The following is a 22,787-nucleotide window of genomic DNA, read 5'->3' on the forward strand; positions in this document are numbered from 1 at the left end:
GGAAGCTTCTATAACACAGCCAGGACTCTGGTCCAACATCCATATCACAGTTCAGGGCATAACCCCACCGTCCCAGAAGAGGAGCAGACGTTCCTATGATTTAAACTGCCGGCCCATGACTGTACAGCATGATGATTATAAATTACAACAGGTTCCCATAAAGCTATAGGAAGAAAGGCCACAGTGGCTATATATATGGTTTCCTTTGTTGTTCCTTTGATAGATTCCTACATTTATATTGTGTTCTTGTGTAATCCTCAGACTAGTGATTAAGGGTTTATTTGATTGATGCGACCAAGAAGTCATTTTTTTATACCACTATGTGATGTAATGTAATAAACAATAAGCACAAACCTTCTGTTCGCATCTGGCCTACAATAATAAGGAGAATTTCTCCCCAGTCGAATATCCATCTCTGTAAATGGTGACAGTACAATATGCCTTTGTGGTGACTGTTTATGTCCGCAGTCTCCCTGAGAGTCCCATAAAGCAGCACACTGTCCGCTGCAGCGTCCAGCCGAGGAGCACCCTGCTGTGCCGCAGTATTTATCGCTCCCTGGATGCTCCTCGAAAAATGCATAACTCTGACTTTACATCACGCAGGAAGCAGCTGCGTGGGGCTTCAGTGCTCCCTTAGTGTGCTGGGTGGAGTGTGTGTGCATGTGTGTGAGTTAGAGAGAGAGAGAGAGCGAGAGAGCGAGAGACAGAGACAGAGACAGAGACAGAGAGAGAGAGAGAGAGAGAGAGAGAGAGAGAGAGAGAGAGAGAGAGAGAGAGAGAGAGAGAGAGAGAGAGGCAGAAGGAGGGCAGAGGTTGCAAATCACATTAAGGGGGACTTTAACAGCCCCGGACTGCGCTCCTGTGTAACAAAAGCAGTGTTGTGCGCGCCGCCCAGCGCTGCCAGCCGTGGTCGAGGGCCTGCTAATCTCACGGTCCAGAGCTAATTAGGGGAGGTGGTGGACCGGGGCCTCGGCGGGGCCGTGCGAGGGGAACGCTGGGGGTCACTGCACAGTCATCACTCATTCTTCTGAAAGGCATGTTGCTTCTGTCTCGATGCCCAGTGCCGAATATCTCTATCTATTTTCGAACTGAACATTTTCTGATACACTGATTGCATTCAGATTTTTTTTTTATTTATTTAGAGCATCTCAAAGGATGATATTACAAGTCTGGTGATTGCACACTTATCTTTATTGCATGTGGGGGGGATGCGAACAAACACTAATTTTATACTCTTAATTTGTTTTAAACATAATTTTTTTTGTCTTTTTCACCTGCATTAGACAGATCAAAGTAGAAAGAGACAGGAAAGATTGAGAGACGACATGCGACAAATGTCCTGACCCAATACATATGCTCACCTGAAATTGGGTGGACTGGACAGAACAAATTACATTGTTCTGACCTGGTATAATATTTTTGTATGCAAAAAATACCCAGAAACAGAAGCTGACATGCTGTACTTTGTCTCATATTCATCTTTTGATCTGAAATACAAATTTCATGAGTGTGCTGAAAAAACAGCCAATTTCACTTCTCCGTGCCTATACCTGTGCTTTTCACTCTCACACTGACACACACATATCTGAGGTACTTTATGAATGCAGACCCAGATCTTCCTAATGACTGGTCTGGATCTGCATTTATAAAGTATCTCAGAATATGAGTAATTGATTTCTTCAGACATTTCTATGTTTTATACGGTCACATACGAACTTGACACTCCACAGACTCTTACCGTGGAGATTTCTCAATGACGGTGTTGCTCCCCTGTAGGTCTGAGAGTGGAGTACGCGGACTCTTTCTGGTCACACCTGATCACCAACAGACAGGATTACAGCATGTGAGGGAACACAAACACACACCCACACACACAGACACAGACACAAACACAGACACACAGACATAGGCACTCTCACACACACAAACAAACACCCCAAACCTACCAAACCATCCCAAGCAAAGACAAAACACACTTCTGACACCATGTGACACTCCGGTGTTATTGCAATGAGTGTTATATGCCTTTTTATGGGAAACTGAATCTAGATGATTTAATATTAAAATAAGATCTGAGAGGTTAATAGTGAGTTTGTCATGTTAGTGTCGTGAGGATTATGGAAGATGATCCTGAAGAGTTATTTGGTTTAGTCTGGACTGTAGGTTTGCTTGAAAATTTGCTCAGTTACAGTCAGTTATTTGTAATGCCAATATTCAAAACACATTTTTTCCATAATCAATTATGTTGCTAAACAATGTGAACTCCATTGCTGATAAGTTTTTGTTTCTTTCCTCAGGCCAAACTGAATGGATAGTCAATTTAGAGAAGTACAATTTGAGTGAAATAGTATTGGCCTCCAAATGAAACCAGAAATGGATTTAATCCAGATAACTTTGTTCCAAAATGATGATGGCTGGGGTTTTGGCAGTAGTGAACTCAGTGTCAGTCTGATAAGCCTGGAATTGCCAGAGGAAGTGATACAATCCATACACCAGCATTCCATCTTAACCTACAGCCAATCAATCACAGTGATGAGAAACAGAGGGATCTAGAGTGTGTTAGACTTCTTAAAAAGTGATCCGGCTGAGTACTTTATCAACTACAGAGTAGTCAGACAGCCAACAGACTTAACAGTATACCGTTTTCAGTTTCATCACTTTGTGCAACATTTTCACTTTCATCCGGTGCTGCAGGGTGGTACAAAACAAAACAAAACAAACAAAAAATAAACAAAACACAAACACATTTGAGTGTAGTGAAAGGTTTGCTGAGGAAAAGTGACCTTTGAAAGAATTGTGTGTTATACTAAACATACAGGCCTACTGTATGTTCTTCACCACATGTAAACCTGTTACAACTGACTGTGAGCAAGTTAGTGACAATGATATAAAGATCTGTATCCCAACTATGTCATTCTCTTCCCCTCAGTCTGCTATCACCGTCACCAGCCTATTGAGATTAGTGCCAAGGAAGTTGGTGGGTTTTAGACTTGTGCCGAGGCGGACAAGCAATGTCTCAACTATACCCGCTGCACAATAGACAGGACCAGACATGAAAGCACAGCTGTATAATATTATGGACGAATAAAAGCTGTGATGGTCACCTGGCAGTGTTACTGTGCCCTTCCCCCACACCAAAGTTGGTTAACAGAGTGACAAAAACGGCTGACCCATGCATAAGAACCATGCAATTGTGGGCTAGGCCCATAAGGAGTTAGTGACAGAATGGCAGAAGCGTGCTAGTGAACAACATGCGGGACAGATTGAGAACACACACATGCAGGTGCATAAGAGAGGGGGAAGAGGGAGACAGAGGGAGTGGAGACCAACAAGCATCTAGTCTAATGATGGAAAATAAGAGTTCTAACATTTGTGATGAGGGACAAATCCCAAAAAACTGAGAAAACTAAAACTCAAGAAATGATGTCTCAGTATTTCTGGACATGTATCCTTTTGATCTCTCTTGATCAGGAAAATACCACACTAGGGACACTGGCTAGAGTACAAGTTGATGATGTTGGTCTGCCTCATCCCTACAGTTTCCCACCTCACTGTATGGCATGAAAGTGGGAGGAGTTATTGTGGTATTGCAGCCTTACTGTACTTCTCCTCTTTGCACCTCTGCAGGATCTCTAAGCTTCTCTGATGCACAGGGTGCTGCAGAAAGCTAAAACTATCCACACTTTTCAAAACTGCACAGGGAGCAGCGTCATCATGCCCTTGGAGAAGCAAAACAAAAAGAAAAAATAGAGAAGAGAGAAGAAGAAAAAAAAAAAACACAAGGAAAGAGAAGGGGGGGGAAAGAGAGAGAAACGACAGATTAGACAGCGAAGAAGAGATCAAGAGATGCAGTCATCTACTGGAGAGATACCTGTGCAAGACTTTTGGAGAGAAGATAATTCACATTCAAAACTGCAGTTGGTGGCAGCAGTGGGATTTGAGTCTCCCCCATTGCAGTTCTGTGTGCAGGTGTAATTTGGACTGGCAGTGACAGAGTTCGCCCCTTAGCTGAGACGTTTCCACACAGTGTCACCTTTAGGGGTTTTCTGTCATCTGATAGTAGAGCGTACATTCATAACTCCATGTCCTCTTAGACAAGGGGAGGTTTTATTTTGTAGTGTTCAATTTAAACTTAGCCCGTACAAATTTTTGAGTAATCATAAAGACTTAGCTCATGGAAAAATGCATATTTATGTCAAATACACCATTGTCAGTCTGTATGAGTCTCCTAGAGGGAAGGTAAGGTCTTCCTACAGGTTTCCTTGGGTGACACTAAGATCTTCAGATTTTGGTTGGGAAGAAGGATTTCTAAGAGCTACGGAAGGATTAGCAAAGGATGAAAGATTTCTAAAAAAAACAAAACCAAAAGCATCTATTTTCACATAACCACATCTACATGTAATATTTCTACCAAGGAGAGAAGAGGGTGCAGTGCGGAAGTCTGAATCACACGATGGCATCGACCAATGCTGACAGAGCACCTGATGGCAGAATCCACTGCAAATCAAGTACAGCTACAGCACTAAATGCTAAGGGAAAGAAGGCATTCATTATAGAGCCAAAGCTGAGAGAGAGAGAGAGCAACAACTACTGTATACATGGCAGCACCACTAGCACTATGCACATATACTACAGTACAGTGGCTGATGAAACACAAACGGTGGTGGAAGTGAAGGAATCTATAAAGACCGACAAGGCATCATCACTGCATGGCAGGAATACATGGCAGCCAAACTGAAAAACTATGATTACAGTTTCATCCCATTTGCTGGCTAAATTGGATTTGTTTTTGTTTTTTTTAAGTGTGGGAGTTCTAGTTTATTTCAGAAGCGGCAGATGCACCTTTTGTCTGCCAGCATTGAAGTTACATCAAAACAAGCTCAAAAATTGACAAAGCCAATAAACTATGTGCTTCAAAAATACAACAAAATGAGTTAGCGAACCAAATAATAAAATGACCATAATTCACTCACCTGGATTGATAGGCTACTGATTCACCGCTATTCCTACTGTACCAATTGCTTTTCAGTTCGACTCCCATAATGCTCAGATGCCATGCAGTGAATCATGATCCCTTCCTTCTTTATAGATTCCTTGATGGAGGTCTGACACAGCCTGAGCTCTAACCAGACTAGGGAAATCACACACTAACTTTTTCTAATATAATTTTCCTGCATGTGTTTTTGCATATGTGCACCAATGTAGGCCGACATTGCCAAATGTACAACTGAAAAACTGGATACAATATAAGGTAGAGGGACAGATAAAACATCTATGCTTGCCTCCATACAACAAAAAAGGATCACAGACATTTGTTGACCATACACATTTGTTCTAAGCTTTTCCAACTATACAGCTGCAAGGACCTCAAACAAGATTTCTCCCTCCTCTCTATCTCCTGCATCTGGTTTCTTAGATGCTCTGTCCTATCGCTGTACTGTACGTGTCTCTGTACAGCTTCTGTTAGTGCGAGCGCTCACCAGTCTTCTTCTGCGTGTGTCTCTTCCCAGCCTGTCTGAAGGCCACCAGGGCTCTGAAGTAGGCTCGGAGTACCGCCCAGCGGAAGGTGGCCGAGGGGTCGATGCCGATCAGCCCGCAGATGAAGGCGTTCTTGCTGCTCTTCAGGAGAGCCACGATGTCGGGACGCATGTGGTCCGTGTTCTTCTCCCTGAAGTCCTGTGTGTGTGTGAGTGTGAGAGAGAGACAAAGATGAACAGACAGAAATTGAGATGGATGAATTTCTTCCCATTCACCTTGCAGTCTTGAAAATACTGCAGGTTAGGTTAGCTGATGCATTACAACCTGCAGAATAAACTCTTTACTGTTCAGCCTCTAAACTAGTCTGTCTCTACAAACTTCAGTTGGAATCTATTATGACTAATGTAACAAATTAGGGAAGGATTTTGCCTGGGACGCCATTATGTAAAACATGGAGGAAATAACTACAGTGGTATTATGAAGATCAAGTGGTTACCCAACAGAGCAACACTTGGCATTATGGTTTCGAATGGAGGGAAACTTGCCATAGCCTCAAATTATCAAGAACGATAGACTCTGAACTGCATTCCAAAAGCAATAATTTAGGTTCTTTCTTGTTTGTTGTCACAGTGCAGTTATTATGATTTATGCCTGTTACAACTATTAATGTAATAAATTACCATCACGTTACTGTAATAAAGGCTACCTAACATGAATATAATATATTTTTTTCATGTTAGTATAATAATTGTTACATTATTGTGTTTTATTACATTAACAGGAAGGTTGATTTATTTATTTAAAAACAAAATTTAAATTTAATTTAAATTATTTAAATTATATAATTATATTATTAAATTAATTAAGACCTCTTCCATACACATTCAGCCCTTTTTCACATGTAGAACCATAATTAATTAATAACCACATGTGAAAGGGTGACAGCTGTATATTGAATTTTGACTATTATTAGATTATATTACATTTTTGAAATCTGAAAGTTTCAGCTCTATTGGTTCCAAAACCCAATAATGTAACAGTATTGTAGGAAAAAAAAGTTGTTCTAGTAATGCTAGGTAACCTTTATCACATTAATGGAGAATGTATTACACTGACAGGATTATTACACTCATCGCTCATTGATTGTGCAATCAATGAGTGAACCTGAGGAAGCAACTGGCGAAATGCGTTGTTCGCTTCTCAAGCCTAATCTTAAGAAAACAAAGATGTAAGTTAACAACAAAGTCTAACAGTGTGCGGTTGGATAATAAGGATTATTACACTATTAAGTGCAAATTATGATTACGTTAATGGTTTATTACGTTAATGGAAAGTTATATGTTAACAGTTGTAACAATGCTACTGTGTTTGCCACCGTTTCTTCAAACCCGAGATGAAAACTGCACAAGATGCATTTTAAGATGCATTCCAATGCGTTGGAATTTTACTGGTTGACTGCATGTGGCAGAATATGAGAAGGCTGTTGTTCATGGTAGTAACTCTGAATAAATGCCCAGACCTGCACAATAGGTGAAAGGGTCCCTGGGATGCCAGATCTTGATTTGGTTGTGTAATACGACTGTGGTTGGGGCTCATGCCAAGAAAGTGATTAAAAATGCCTCTCTATTGTTATGTGTGAGACTTTACACCCCATTTACTGGCTCTGCATGATGAACGAGTCGTAGCGTGGCTACTGTAGTTCATACAAGTTCATTCTGTAGTTCACTGTTTGTAGTTCATACTGTTCAAACTGTGTGTGTGTGTGTGTGTGTGTGAGTGTTGGGAGGCACAAGCGTTTGAACTTAAAAAGTTTTAATAACCTATAAATTTCCTCCTGGCATTCAAAGACTACGCCCATCAACAAGTTACTCAGTGGAGCTGGAAAGAGGTTTTTGGCAACCGATAATGTAATAATCAAAAATGTAATAAAACCTGTTAATGTACAAAATTATATCATGTAATTACATTAACTGGTAATTGTTACATCAAAAGTAGATTTTAACTTGTGATGTAATAATAGTATTGACTAATAATGAATGAATAATTAAATTTTTCTTATTCTTATGAGTCAAATTATTATTTCATCAATTAAAATGTTACACCCCGTATGAAGTAACAATCACCAGTTTATGTGATAATATGATGATATTACGCTATCCAGAAATGTATTACATTAACAGGTTTTATTACATTTCGCTGCTTTTGGGTGAAAACCTCATAAATCCAGTTTTGGTGACTTTCATGTTTTAACTTCAATCAAAGGATTACATGGTTACCCCAACAGTGACGATTTTCAAACCCATTTAGATGGATATTTTTATTACATTTTGACACGTTATTACATCATCAGTTGCTACAAGGTTTGTGACCAGGATGTCACCAGTATGAATCCACAGACTGGCTGGGTGAGTAATGCTCTCCCTCCCACAACAAAATCTCACAAATTACAAAATCAAAGTGAGGATTGGTTGCAGTTTCTCTTTCCTTTCTGTCCAATTACAAAGACTTTTCAAGGGAAGATGAGGACAGCCACTGACCTTGATGCCATACTTGACTTTGCCAGCGTAGTGTCGGATAATGAAGGCGGGCTCCATGACGGCTGGGAACTCGATGTAGCTGTTGCCCTCATGCTGCCGCTTAAACTTATCCAACAGAGTCTGGTTGGTGGCTTGGGGGAAGCTGAAACAAGGACAGGGGAGTTCAGTCTGTGTCTTTCCCCGGGCAAGCTGTACATCAAAAGGGTTTCCACATCCGTTGTCAAAAGGAAAATGCATTAAGAGAGGAGGAACATGGCAGGCGTTCTGCAAGGATATTGAAACTAGACATGACGTACTCTCGTCATGTCTAGTTTCGTTTTAAGCTGTGCACTGGGTCATGAACACCAAAGTATGAATCACACTGGATATATTCTACAGGTCCCTGATCTGCTCATCTGACACAACACATTAATTAAAATTAAAGGGTCTACGTCTAATTTCTGGTCCGATGCTGCCTTCTATCGTTCAGTGTTGTCATGACAACAACACTCTGCCCTCCATAGAGGGAGACCATCATCAGCGTGGTGGGCAGGTTGGACTGTTTCAGAATCAACAACAATTAACGTTCTATCATGTTTTACCGAGTTAGCGCATTCGTTTTTGTTCAGTGGATGCTTGCCGTGATTAGGATCCTGACATCACCACCATTCCTGTTGAGTTTTGGAACATATTGAGATAAAGACTCGCTATTTTGTGTGTGAAGTAACACCACTTCCCCGGCACATAAACGGGCCGGTCCGTTAAAATTCAAGCCGTTTGGAGGATTATATACAAGCCGAATTTACAAGAACACCCTACCGATTAGTAATAAAGTCTCAAATTATATTTTCTGATGTGTGTTTTTTGCCGATAAGTAAGGCAAAAACAAATTGGCAGACTTTTGAATGGACCTTGGCGAGGTAGGAGGGGCTTCAAACAACAGCAAAAATCTGCCTCAGCCCACTCTCTGCAGTGCGTGCGCTGTGGCTGTTCACTTTGTTTCTCTCACTACCATTCGGGAACCTCTGCTGATATTTACTAGTCATATTATGCTTCAGTAAAGCAGAAATTTTACACATTTAACCTTTAAAGAAATTGCGGTGTCTTTTGACACAGATGCATCAATACCACAGTCTAATCAAATCACCACATTACTTAAAGTGGGGCACTGGAGAAGAGGAGAGTTAACGACGATGCCGAATCTCTGATCTGCGACCAGTTTTGACATTTTCTCCTCTCATGCCTCAGGTTGTAGAGAACTGATGTAAGCTGATCCCAGTTCAGCTCTACCTGGAAGTTCGGGCTAATGTAGGCTGATAAACTCACTTTGCCTCTAGCCCTTTAAAACCCAGAGCCAGGAGTTCCGCAGAAAATCAACAGCTTACAGGAAGAGAGGAGAGGAGGAATGAGACACCAGGGGTTTAGAAAAGGGGGGAAACTTGAGCTATGAAAAACACACACAGCCAAGGACTCACTGCTTTCCAGCTGAAGTGGGAGGAATTTGAATCAGTGTCCAAATGGAGAAGGGGCGCGTTATTTCTTTTATGAGGAGGGGGGGGATCAAATAGGAAATATCTTTTGTAAAAATAGTCACATTACAGCCATGCTTTTGTGAGGATTAAAGTGGTAAATTGTCTGCGTTTTATATTCCATGAAATTTCACAGGAAAGGCACCAGGAATGCGGTAATGTGCAAAAAGAATTGAGACTCTGAATAGAAACTGCATTAAAGGGCATATTATACAAGGACAGTATGGTCTTTTGTTTTTGACTAAGTGTGTGAGAAGGCCGCATTCCACAGACTGTGTCAGTAGAAACACACAAACATTTAATTCAACTCACAGTCTTTAAAATGTGACAATACTCCCATCATGTGCAAAGACTGTCATACCCTTGAATCCCACGGCTCATCACAGTATTTCAGATCAAAAAGAATTCCCACACTATAAAGATAAAAAAACAGAAAGAGGCCAGATGACGCAAAAAATGCCAAAATTGATTTACATGACGACAAGGTGAAAAAAAGGTGCAAAAAATAAAATATGTTTGTGCACTTTTATTTTTCGTATTATCTTATTCTTATTCGTTATCTCTTATCTTATTATTCGTTTTGATCTTCTATGCTCCGAGTTTTTGAATTTACTGTATGCACCCGAGACATTTTTATTTTATTTTATTTTTTTTGGACTTGACAAAAAGAGCGCAGACATTTTCACTTACCTCTATACAGTATTTCCCCATAGAGCTGTGCAAGTCTTAATAATTGTATTGGGTCTAGATTCAGGGTTCATTGAAGTTAAGGTTAAACAGTAAGTGTATTCAGGATTGGTCAGAATAGTTGGTGAATGGTGTTGATCTACTCTAAGCTGTAGTCTTAACCTGCTTGAGGTGGCAGATGGGTGGGGTTTGCCACACAGGGCAATAAAACGTGTTCTCAAAAGAATGAAGAGTCATTTTACAGTTTATCTGACGCTCTTTGAATTAGCCCGACGGGATAAACCCCACCCCTCTGCTCCGAGCACTTCAAAGCAAGCGCTCACCCCCATAACTCACCACCCACGCTCCAGTCATTAGTTTGGACTGGCCATACAGGTAGCCAGACAGGCTGACAGACTCACTTGCACTCTTCATCCAGTAGGTGGAGCAGCGCTGTGGGCTTCTTGCTGATCAGGTTGATGCAGCCCGTGTTGTCGATGTAGTCGATGTTGTGCCAGCTGATGCCCTCTGCCCTGTATTCCTCCTGTGGGTCGACACAATATAAACAGAGAGGTCAATATTGCTGCTCACTTTCAATAACATTAAAATAACATTGGCTGCATTTCTCTTGCGGCAACCAAGTCGCAGTGATAGTTGCTCCCACAATACAGCGTTAAGTCTTTCATGTTGTCATTTCAACATGTGATGCATTTAAATTATAGAGAAAGAAGATTCTTATTGTATTTTTTTTTATTTATTTAGGCATTTGGAAAGCAGAGAGGGAAACAGAGTGGGATGCACAGGAGAGAAATGTCTGATGGGATTCGATGTCAGACCAGAAGGGCGTACAGTTCATGTGGCACCACAGGCAACAGACTTTACCACTCGACTATCTCTGGGCAGCCGTAGAAATATGACATCAATGTGTCACCAAACGGGCTGAGAACCCCTCCTATGTAGCATAGACTGTTTTAAATTCCACTGCTAAAACACACAATGTTGTTTTGCATGCTTTCATGTTGTCTCACTGCACTATAAAACACGTCTCGCAGCCCGTCTGGCCTCTCGGTGGTTTAATAATAAGAAAAGCATTCAGAGCATTTAGCAGCGTTCTTCCCTCTACATGTTGTTTTCTCGTGTTCCTGGGAAAGAGAATTAACCAATAAAGACCCTTAATCCGAGGGAGGTTTAATAAAAATCAATGGAATCTCCGTTTTTTCCAGTCCCTTCCTTTCTTTTTAGCCCAAAGTCAGAGAGAGCTGAACAAAACCGGTTAATTCCTGTTGCCTATGCCACTTTCTGTGCAGAGGACAACCGAGTTCATGAGCACACAGGGCCGAAAAGAATAGTCGAACAGGGAATATGATCCTTCTCTCTTGTCAACAATGAAGTGAGACTTCTTCAGTGTTTGGCCAAATGAAAATATTTACCTGAGAAAAAGGGAACTTACACAATAGATTTATGTATGTTTATGTGTATTTCAAGCCAAGACAAATATTGTAAGTCTATAAACTTTAATACTGACATACTGACAACACCTGTAGGAACTAATGTATAACTGAAGGGTTATGGATTAATTAGGTCTAACATTTGAATTAGACCGCAAAACAACAGTAAAGCAAACGACCCAGCGCTGATATGGCTGAAGCTTTGCATGCCGTATTCAAATGGAACAACTTTCCATCACACTTCTGTTGCTGGACCCTCTTGTGGAAAAAACAACATTAGCACAGCCTGACTGCATTATTCTGTAACACTGTTTCTTTTTGAGTGATTTGCAGTTTGTGCTCCAAATTCTTCACACAAACAATCCAGCAGATTCCATTCAAATCAACACACGATTTGTTAAACCGTTTTTAACTATGTTCATCCCCATTGGCTGTGATTCCCCCGCTGAAAAGTAGAGCTAGATTATCCTCTTGGATATACGACAGCATCTGCAGGCTTAAAAGGGCATGGAGAAGAACAGAGCGAAGGTGGAAATCTACCAAAATTTATGTCCATTACTTACAGATGAGAGACTTGTTAATTTTATTTTTAAATCCTTATTTATTCAGGGAAAGTCAACTGAGCACTATTCCAACAACACCCTGCTACACATTGATACAGTTAAACTCTTCAACTGCTGGCCATTTAGCAGCTCTACTGCAGCAGCTGGGGGTTGAATAACTGTTGTATAAAGAAAATTAAGGTCACACACTCTTCTCTTTTCTTTTAGTTTCATGCTTTATTTATCCCACCAAACGCTTAAAAGAAGAGAAGAGAGTGCGACTTGATTTTTAATTTTAAGTGGAAGTATTACAAAAACTTCATGTTAAAGTTTAAATGCCTTGCTCAAGGGCACTAAGATCCATCCTCCTGTTGCTCTAGCTGACACTAGCTTGCCCCAGACTACTTATTGAAACACTTTGCTGATTTCACTGGAGGACCTGATGGATGCTGCATCACACACCAGACCTCCCTACAGTCCCCTGATATGGTGATTCACACTAAATTCCTACGAAAAGTTACAGTATGTGGGGTATGGGCCGTAGCTTGATCTCTGGTGTAAATATCTCGCTTTTCAAGGTTGTATTCCTGAGTTTTGACTCTGGAAGACCCAGCCTTTAATAGCTACAGACCTACTGTATTTCAAAGCCAATGTTTCTCTGTAAAATTTTGGAGAATGTTCAAAGGAGTTCAATGCAATTCCTGGAGATGCCGGAAAGAAATAACATTTTTGAACAATTTCAGGCTAACTTTTCATCAACCCCATACCACTGAAACAGTTCTTCTCAGGGTCACCAATGATCCTCTGAAGAATGCAGATTCTGCCAAGTGTTCCATGTTAGTGCTGCCTGACCTCAGCGTAACCTTTGACGCGACTAATCATGTTTTTGTAATTGGTCGATTGATCCATTGGACTGGAATCTCTGTTCTGGCTCTCATTTCACCTGTAAAACATGATACGTTTTCGGTCTCGCTGCTGATTATGTTTCTTCTGATTCACTGATGTTGTGTGACTTGCCTCAAGGTTCACTTCCCGGGCCAATGCTATTTTCTTGTTACTCCTTGGCCGAATTTGTCGGCATAACTCAATCTCCTTTTGCTGCTATGCCAGCAATAATCATCTGTCAGTTAAACTTTGTGGGTTTCTTTCAACTAATTTCCTTCAACTACAATTTAATTTAACAAAAAACTAGGTTCTTGCTGTTGCCTGGAAAAACATATCTGTCTGCTGGTCTGAATATCAGAATTTAATAGTTATCTTTGATGTTTAAACCTTGAGCAACTTAATAAAAAGCAGGTTCATTCAGGTTTTTACCAACTTCAGAACATTGCAAAGTTTAATTAAGTTTTATCTTTTAATGACAGAGATACTTATGTGATTTTGTATCATCTTTCTTTGACTACTGTGATGCACTCTTCTCTCAAAGTTCTCTGCAGATTGTTTTATTTTTTACTGTTTGTGTTGTAAGTAGTGTTATATTAATTAAGCTGTATATATTTATTATTAGTCTTTCAATGATCCTGACTGCAGCATGTGTGACAGGCAAACAGATGTCTGAAATACACATGCCACTGGATTCCACAGCTCGCACACACACGCCTTCTTTTCCAACTGCTGACTACGCACTGTCATTTTTATTCCCATTCCTCATCACTGCTGCTTTAAATATGTCTCCCTCCCAGTCTTCAGTCATCTCGCAAAGCCCCATCTGCTGCTTTGATGGCCTTTGCTTGGTATTTGTCAATGTGGCTGATACCTAGTAGCCAACAGCAAAACGCAAAGTCCATTTACAAGATCTCTATAAATGGTTCAGTGACAGAGACAGAAAAATAGCGCTCTAATTAATGCTCTAATGTGCGTGCGTGTCTGTAAATGCGCGCATTCATGTCGTGTCTGAGTATTCCAGGAATTACTCAAGCACACTGGGACTTATGGTAGGCGGAGATGGCATGGCATGTGTGCGAGGCACGGTTGAAAAGCAGCCAGTAGAGGAGCGGAGGCTAATGTTACCGTCTATTGTTTATTACCACACATATCCTTCTCCTTCCACCATGGCTGTTAGCAGTTCTTCCTTCTTACCATCATGGAAGTAGATCAAAACGTTTGATAAAAGCTTCTGATTCCCACGCCAGCTGACTCAAATAAGCAAAAGTCAATTTGCAGTGAAATAGATAATTATGACTGATTAAAAACGGCAATTTAGATCAGTGCCAAACTGCTGATTGACCACGTTCCCTCATGCAGGCTTCAATGTAGAGACACATTATCCCACACACAAAAGCTATACTCAAACTACAATAACAAACTTACTTCCCCATCTCATTCCATGTCTTTTGAACAGTGTGATCTAATGGTAAAGAGGTTGTTTGTAGGTTAGAAAGATGTGTGTGTGACCAGAACATCATCAGTGCTGTTTTGCAAACAAGCTTGAAAATGAGTATCATTCCCCCTTAAAAATGACCATCTCTGTGCCCTTGAGCAAAGCATTAAACCCCCGACTGGGACAGTTGAGTTACTCAGTGGCCAACAGATGACAGGCTGCTGGCTATAACTGTATAGCAGAGTGTGTAGCAGGGAATTGCTGAAAAATAAAGCATGCTCGCTCCTGGTGAACCGGGAGTAAATCAAATTTGGAAGCTTTCAGGCTGCCTTAATAGTGCACACTGATTTTTCTACACACAACTAATGCAATACTATACCTAAGGCTTTATTAACCTCTAGCTCTTCTGATTCCCCTGATCAAGCCTCTGGTACCGCTGTTAGTCACAATATCAAAATTACAAAACCAGAGATTAAAATAGAGCAAATTCTAACCAAGATTTGACCTTGCTTCTACCATAGGACCGATAAAATCTATTTTCCAATGTAAGATGTGTGGATATAAGCGTGCCACAGCAACTGTGGTGAAAGCCTGATTCGTGGAAAATATTAGAAATCAATATGAGCACACAGTTACTGACGATTTCACAGCTCCATTCACACGCCGAGTCCCTGGCTGGTGTGAAAGTCAATATATACACTTGCATGTCCGGGCCGGCTTAGTGTAACAGGGCAGCAGTGGAAGGATGAGGACACAGACGACAAAGCTTCAGTTACACTAAATTTAGAAAGTGTTTTAATTTTTAGCAAATAGGCATATTTAATACTTACAAGCCACTGGTAACATTCACATAGATTAAGGGCAAGCTGCAGAAAAGTCTTGATACGCCAACATGAGAGTGTTGAGTCAATCTGGTCTAAGCTACAGTTAAGCTACAGTGGTAATATACAGTATATACCACATTTCTATGCTGTTAGGAGTAACTGAAATAGGAAAATTGCTGCATATAAAATGGACAATAAATTCAATTGCTCCATTGAAGATCTGTCTTTCCCATGTCAGCAGTGGTTTAATCATCAGAAAGTAGCATTTGTCACAGGACACTGTCATTATCTGATAAGATGGTTGGTTACTGTTGGTGGCATACATGTTTCAGCCTGCTGAACAACACTCGATGCCAAGACGTCTGCAGAAACTACGAGGCTGATGGGAATATATACTGGTGCATAGGCGAAGGCCAGGATACATGCATAAGCAGACAAAAACATACTCAAAGACACACGCACAAGAGAGACAATACATACAAACACACATCAACATATGTGCAATGTAGGATTAGACTGACATATCGGTTTGGCCTTTTATTAAATATCTGCGATCGGCGAGACAGCAGCATCCACTTCAGGCGCTTCCAATTATGGGGAAAACACTGAATACATGGAATTTTATGGCATGGAAATCAGATTTAAAGATATTGATATAAAATATCGGCTATTGGCGACTTCAGTCTAAAAGTATTGGCAATGGCCTTGAAAAACCCATATTGGTCGAACCCTAGTGTACAGTATGTATGTAGCGCGTAAGTGGACACACACACACACACACTCTATACTGTATTTCAAAGTATTATTACTACTTATTACTAGTATTATTACAAGTGCAAAAAAGCAAAGGGGAAACTTCTGCAGAAGAAAAAACCTTGTACTGCTGAGATAAAAAAAAAAAATGATGCTTTCCAGATCAGAGCATTTTTGACGATGGTCATGAGAAAATAGCCATCGACTCGACTACGCTTCAAAACTTTTTTGCCTCCTGCTTGCTTTGAAGGTGTACATCTTGCGCTATTACTTGCATAAGACTCCAGATTATTGGAGGAACAAAACATCTCAACACGGCAAATCTGAGAAGTCCTTAATCGACAGCACAATGACTCTGAAATTTATTGACCTCAACTTAAGCTTCAAAACAAAGAAAACCTCTTAGAAGTCTCTTCGTGTGCGATACATCTGCAAAGCTGCAGCACATTTAGGACATGGAGGTGAGCCAGGGTTTGTGAACTAGTGCCTTTGCACAGTAGAGGACTGATTGAGCACACAGGCCTTCATGTCTTTGTGTCATACATGAACTGTGTTAGAGTGGCTGCTCTCCCTCAGACATGCCGGGGCACGGCCGTGGATTCAGCCAATCTCAAGGTAAACACCGTGTTTGGCTTCCAGGCAAATCTTACAGATCATGACTTTAAAAGCCCTTTGAAGTTAATCAGCCCACTTAAGAGAACATAAATCCACGGTGGGGGCGGCCGCAAGGAGGGGCCGAGTTGAGTCATATGGCTGTCAGGCTCACAACTTACCCTGTTGCATAATCTGATGAAGAATTCCTCCATTGTTTCATGGTCATTGTAATGTATGTATACTGTGTGGTGTGATAAGGATGAGGGATTTCCTTTGAAATGGTCATAGTCAAAGAACTTGAGCGGGTAGATCTGTGTTAAGATAACAGCTGCGGTGCTAAGTTCAACTCTCGGTCAGAGCGTTGAATAGGAAACCAGCCCCTAAGAGTCATCAACCAGTGAGGTTATCCACAGCATCCCACAGCAGAACATGTAAGAGAAGCCTTACCTGCTCCAGCTTGAAGATGTGCTGGTTGAAGTAGTGCTGCAGACGCTCGTTGGCAAAGTTGATGCAGAACTGTTCAAAGCTGTTGTTCTCATAGTCCTCGAAACCAAATATGTCCAGCACTCCGATAGATAAGATCTGAGGAAGACAAAATTACCCAACGTGAGCAAATAAAGGCTTTCATTCCAAACAGCTGGAATTTGGCTTCCTGAAATTCATCAATCAACATTTCAAAAACTCATTCCAGGAGTTATATTGTGATGAAGTGTTGGAATTTACTTTTCTGATGCCCCCACTTTCCCTTGTCTACTTCTATTTCAGTTAGTGATTTCCTGCACTTCCCAGAATCATTTTCCCCAGAGAACGGGTGTGCACTAGAAAAATACACCACTAAACAACAAAATTCACCTAGAAATGCAAGGTACATTGCCAATAGTTGTTGTTAAAGTGTTTTAAGGCGGATTTTCCCTTTAAGATGATCCATAACTTTAATGGCAACCCATAATGTGATTTGTGTTCTTGCCAACAAGCTGTGTAAGGATACTGGTCAATTTTTCTTCTTTCTTCAAATGATTGAAATCTCATTTTAGAATTAAATTCTTCAAGTAACTTAGGTATCATGGCTGTCAACGTTAACATGCTAACGCAATTAATTACATTTCTATTTTTGGGGGTACCTGTTGCTCCTTTTTGAGCTTTTTTCTACCTCTTAGCAGAGGCAGGGAAATATGATGAGAAGAAAGGTCATAATGTTAAGTTAATGTTAAGTTATTGTATCATCTTTAGGTTGGTGAACCTGTTTTTCTAGTCCACAGTTCAGGCTCAATTTACACTGGATTTTGGGAATGCAGGATTTTCTTGTGATTGTTTTGAATACATTTTTCTAGAATTGAAATCAGTGTAATGCATGTTTTTCCATGTAATTTTAACATGCAATTAAATATGAGATATATAAATATAAATATGAGAATGGGGATTAAAACGAAATCGTCTGACATTTTAAGAATCTCTCGTATAATGTCACAGATGAAAGTGATAGCTGTAACCTCTTGTCTCTTGATAATGTCTATTCAGCTCTATTACACTTTATTCCAAAACAAGTCCATGTGTCTGTGCAGTCCTACCTTGGTGGTCTCCTCCAGGTCCTTGTTGTTGAGCAGAGCGTGGTTGATCCTGAAGACAATCCAGTCAAACAGAGCGCTGTACAGAGACTTAGCCATGGAGTCCCGCACCGTCCCGGCCTGGAGACACACACACACACACACACACACACACACACACACACACACAGACACACACACAGTCTTTTGTTATTGCTGCCATGGCCATGTCTCAATTTCCAACATTTGATTGAGGTGAGAGAAATATGAGCAACACAAGTGCTTCCATCTCCAGTATCAGAGGAAAGACACTAACCAAGAATTAGTATTATGTGCTGGTGTGTTTTGGTCTCGGTAACAAGGTGACGGGTCTTTGCTGTCGGACTCCCAGGCTTTGGACCGTCCTGCCACAGGAGCTCAGACGAACCAGATCAGTTTCATCTTTTAAATCACTTCTCACAGCACACTGGTACAGGAAAGCCTTTTTATAATGTTCTTTTATGTCCTGTTTTATCCTTGTTGTATTCTTGTCTTTCTCCTTTCTATTTTATTTTATCGTTTTATTCTCATTGGCAAAGTGCTACATAAACAATGTTTATTATAATTTAATTATTTCTGCAGTGATAGAAGGTCAAAGAGTCATTAGTTAAGTGTCTCCTGTTACCTGAGACAAGTGCAGACCTTATTCCTGTGTTAGCATCCTCCAGCAGAAAGTCCCACACATCTGTAGCTGTTAAAGTTTGGCCTTCTGTGAATAAATAAATGGGGATGAAACTTGGAGGGATGGTGCGCCTTCGCACCGTGTTCCAGTGTAAAAAAAAAATTGGCTCATTTCTGTTTGGCCCAATAGGTTCACTACAATAAAAGGTCAAATTTTTTAACTTTAACAAGGCACACAACCAATTGTGATAATTTAGACCAATTACATATGGTCATGCTGGTTGGGCTGCTGTCTGAAGAATTCAACTAGTTCAGCCAGCAAGCCTGGACAAAAGCCTGAAGCCAATGCAGCGTTTCGTTTTTTCCACAAACGTGTCCTTCTGTCTGTATGAACCTGCTGTTTCCACAGCAAGTATCCCAAGGCCTTAAATCACAGCACAACTTTGTCTGGCTCGTAACGCCACCGACATAAATAATAAACATATATCATCTTGGTACCAAAAAATGTGATGACTAATGTGTCCTAGTCCGAGGTGGAAAGAGGAGTGAGCTAGTGAGGCCGTGTTTGAATTACCCCGTGCAGGCTTTCGTCATGGGTTAGTTAATTTATATTCTGCGGCTTTGTTACATTGACATGATCCAAGACCATGTTTCCTGGAGCATTTCTGACCCTGGATGAAACCAGCAAGGCACACAGTTGGGATCCAATGGACAGCCGTTTGTGTAGTTCTCCTTATTTCATTTTTACATCAAACGTGATCTGTCAGACAGCACTGCTCCAATTTTGATAAAACTTGTTTGAAAAGGAGTCCAGATATGCCGCCAATTGTATTTCTCCATTACAACCGATCATTAAAGGTTTAAGTCGAGCATAAAACACATTAAATCACACTCAACATTTGACTGCCAGCAGCCACTGTACTGAAAAACACTTGATGGAAAAACATCACTGTGGATATCCCAGAAAATGACAAGAAGCAGAAAATCAGCAGAAATGAGAAAGCCATATTACATCAACAAATCTCTTGCATTGATATTTTCTATCAAAACCTTGACGCAGGTGGCAACATCACAGGCATGCTGGCACCCTGTGCCTTGTCACAGCAACACATCGCTGAGCCAATATTAAAGTCATTAGCCAGCCTAATGCTCATCAGACTCATGTGATCTGCCAATCCAATCTACTGTGGCACAGAAATTATGGTCTGCCAACCTCCAATGGATGAGGCTACAGTGAGTTAGCCTTTCATTATCAGCCTAATGGAAAGGCAAGACGATATTCTGATGAAAAACTTCACATTATTTGGAAGATACAGAAGTCACATTAGTCACATTGTAATTCACAATCTATCTGACCAAAGCTGGGGAAGATTGAAGATAAAAATCACAGTGTACATCCTTTCATGATTCAAACATCCTAACTTTTTGATTCCTATATTGGCTCTAACTGTATTCACAACAGAATAATCACACCATAAAGACCTTCCGTCAAATAAATGTGGAATCATTTTCTAACTCCACTGGAAAGATTTGACCCTGCAGCAGCAAAGGTGGGTCATGGTCTTCACAATACAAATCTCTCTCAAAACAAGCCATACAGCGGCTACTCGCAGTTAAAATGCCTTTGTTTCCACACAACTGACCGCGTTATTTTTAGTAACTCCAGCCCAAATATGCCTAGCCACATCCATGGGTCATGAAAGATATTATTTTGAACTCCATGCATACTGCAGTCTAATGACCCATAAGCTTTTCATTATTTAGAGGAAGTTGAATTTAAAACATCGAGAGGAAAATAACTTTAACAGGGCTGAGGAGACAAAACTCATTACAAAAATCCTCAGATTTCCTTGAGGTTTTTAAGTAGAATGATTTCAGTTAAGAGGCAAGGAGAATGTTGTGACTGTTAGAGCAATATTTACACTGAGACCACCCAGCGTGCTGCCAAAACAATTACTGGCTGTTTGTTCATATGAAATGGCTGCTAAATATCTAATGGTCATTATGAGGATGTTGCTGTGTTTTAATGATGGGAAATGTGGGAAATGTACTAAAGTCTCCTGGAATAGTTTGTGGTAAAATGGTGTCTAGGCAGTTTCTCTGGGTGAATATTTTAAGGAATCTGAACTGGAAAACAAGAGAATCACTGGAACGCAACTCGCAGTACTAGGAGGCAATGTGTGTGCAGCGAAAATGAAGCTGCATAAATCTTTATTTAAAGTCACTCGATCAACAAATATTGAGGTTTCATGCCATGAGCAGTTTTCAAATTAACCAAATCTGTGCAGGCTATTTGCATGTCTACAGTAAGCAGCAGTTCATTCAGACCGACTGGTGTGTTACACTGTGTGTCCGTGTCGCTCCGTCTCCCCTCTGCCTCTCAGATGGCTCTCATCCACAGACCATGACGTGTTTGTTTTCACAGAGGGGGTCCCAGAGAAAACTGTACAGGGACTTGAGATGCCTTCCCTTCCCTCTAAACAGACTGAAGAACTGTGTGTACGTGTGTTAGTTTGTGTGTGTGTGTGTGTGTGTGTGTGTGCGCACGACTATGTGTACATGTGTGTTCATGTGTGGCCGCAGACCGAGAGAAGAGAAGGAGATCCGGCACTGGTACTGTAAACACAGCCGGGTCAGGCCGGGGAGCCGAGGCTGCAGGAGGGCTGCTGAGCTGGCACTGTGCCTTTAGATTAACTGCTGAGTTTATCGTTTATTTATTTGCACATTTGAAAATGATAAAACACTGAAAAACGGCACACTGTCTATCTTCCATACTGTTCTCTATGTGTGTTTAGGTCCAACCCTGTGTGTTCAGCTCACCGCTCTTCCACTGCACACCTAGCCATGTAAGCCAGTGGTTCTCAGCGTGGGGCCCGGGGACCACCAGCGGTCCTTGAGGAGGTTTCAGGGGGTCCCCAGCAAATTGATGAATTGTTGAACTTCAGCATTATTTCACTTACAAGAAGCAATTGGAGAATGTAGGAGAATGACTGTTCTGATCATAGTTTCTCTGTTATCTCTCCACCTACAATACAGACAGTCATGGAATTCTGGACAAAATCATATCTAACAGTAAACATATTCTCAGATTTGGGTCCGAGAGACAAAATCTCATCAAATGGGGGCCTGTGGCTCTGATGTGGACTAAATTAGGGCCCTTGATATGAAAAAGGTTGAGGATCACTGATGTAAGCCAAACACTGTTGAGAGGTAATGCAGCAGTCAAACAACAAAGTCAGACTTGTCTGAAATAGAAACGCAGTCAAACACGGTGCTGCATACAAATTTGTGTATACTCACTGCAGTTTTCTATTTTTTAATTAATTTATGCTCCACACAAGTGGGGGTGCATGAAGATTAAAGGGGTAACTGTTACGCAGAAAAACTGAAAATGTAGCGGTCACAAAAACTCAAACAACAACAACGTCTGTGGTGAAAGAGCAACAAAAGTGGCTGAAAGCATCTGAGGATTTAGAAACCGTCTGATTGGTCATAAAGGTGCGGAAATCCTTAAACAAGCTCAGCAAGCCGATCCTCCAAACGATTCTTTAGGAAGGGCTGACCGGGAGATTGTTAGCATGGAGATGTAAAAAAAAGGCGATGAACCAGAAAAGGAAATGGAGATGCTTTTCCAAAAGGAAACACAACCAATCATGTGATATTTTAGCCCAATTGCAGATGGTCATGCGCTCGGGGGGGTGGTGTGTGAAGAATTCAACTAGTTCAGCCAGCAAGCCTGTACACAGCGCTTTGTTTTTTCCACAAACGTGTCCTTTTGTCCATATGAACCTGCCAAAATCTGTTTCCATAGCAAGTATCCCATGGCCTTAAATCACAGTGAGGCCAACATGATCATAGCACAAAGAGCCTTTTGGAAAACATGACTGACTAATGTGTTCTAGTCCGAGGCCAT

General features: G+C 40.9%; 1 protein-coding gene across 1 annotated transcript in view; it reads right to left on the reverse strand.

Moving 5' to 3' along the window:
- The window catches only part of myo9aa (myosin IXAa), a 113,111-nt gene that overhangs the window by 23,973 nt on the left and 66,351 nt on the right, over positions 1 to 22,787 (reverse strand). The window contains exons 10-16 of the mRNA XM_071517154.1: positions 18,239 to 18,355; positions 17,118 to 17,252; positions 10,612 to 10,733; positions 8,016 to 8,157; positions 5,481 to 5,676; positions 3,600 to 3,719; positions 1,739 to 1,814 (exon numbers count right to left, since the gene is read on the reverse strand). Coding sequence (XP_071373255.1) covers positions 1,739 to 1,814; positions 3,600 to 3,719; positions 5,481 to 5,676; positions 8,016 to 8,157; positions 10,612 to 10,733; positions 17,118 to 17,252; positions 18,239 to 18,355 — 908 coding nt within the window. The remainder of the gene's footprint in view (positions 1 to 1,738; positions 1,815 to 3,599; positions 3,720 to 5,480; positions 5,677 to 8,015; positions 8,158 to 10,611; positions 10,734 to 17,117; positions 17,253 to 18,238; positions 18,356 to 22,787) is intronic.

The sequence above is a fragment of the Centroberyx affinis genome, unplaced genomic scaffold (assembly GCF_046629955.1).
Source record: "Centroberyx affinis isolate AG114_WGS23_722 - 3 ecotype Tasmania unplaced genomic scaffold, CSIRO-AGI_Caff_v1 ptg000043l_1, whole genome shotgun sequence".
In the NCBI taxonomy this organism is placed as follows: Eukaryota; Metazoa; Chordata; class Actinopteri; order Beryciformes; family Berycidae; genus Centroberyx; species Centroberyx affinis.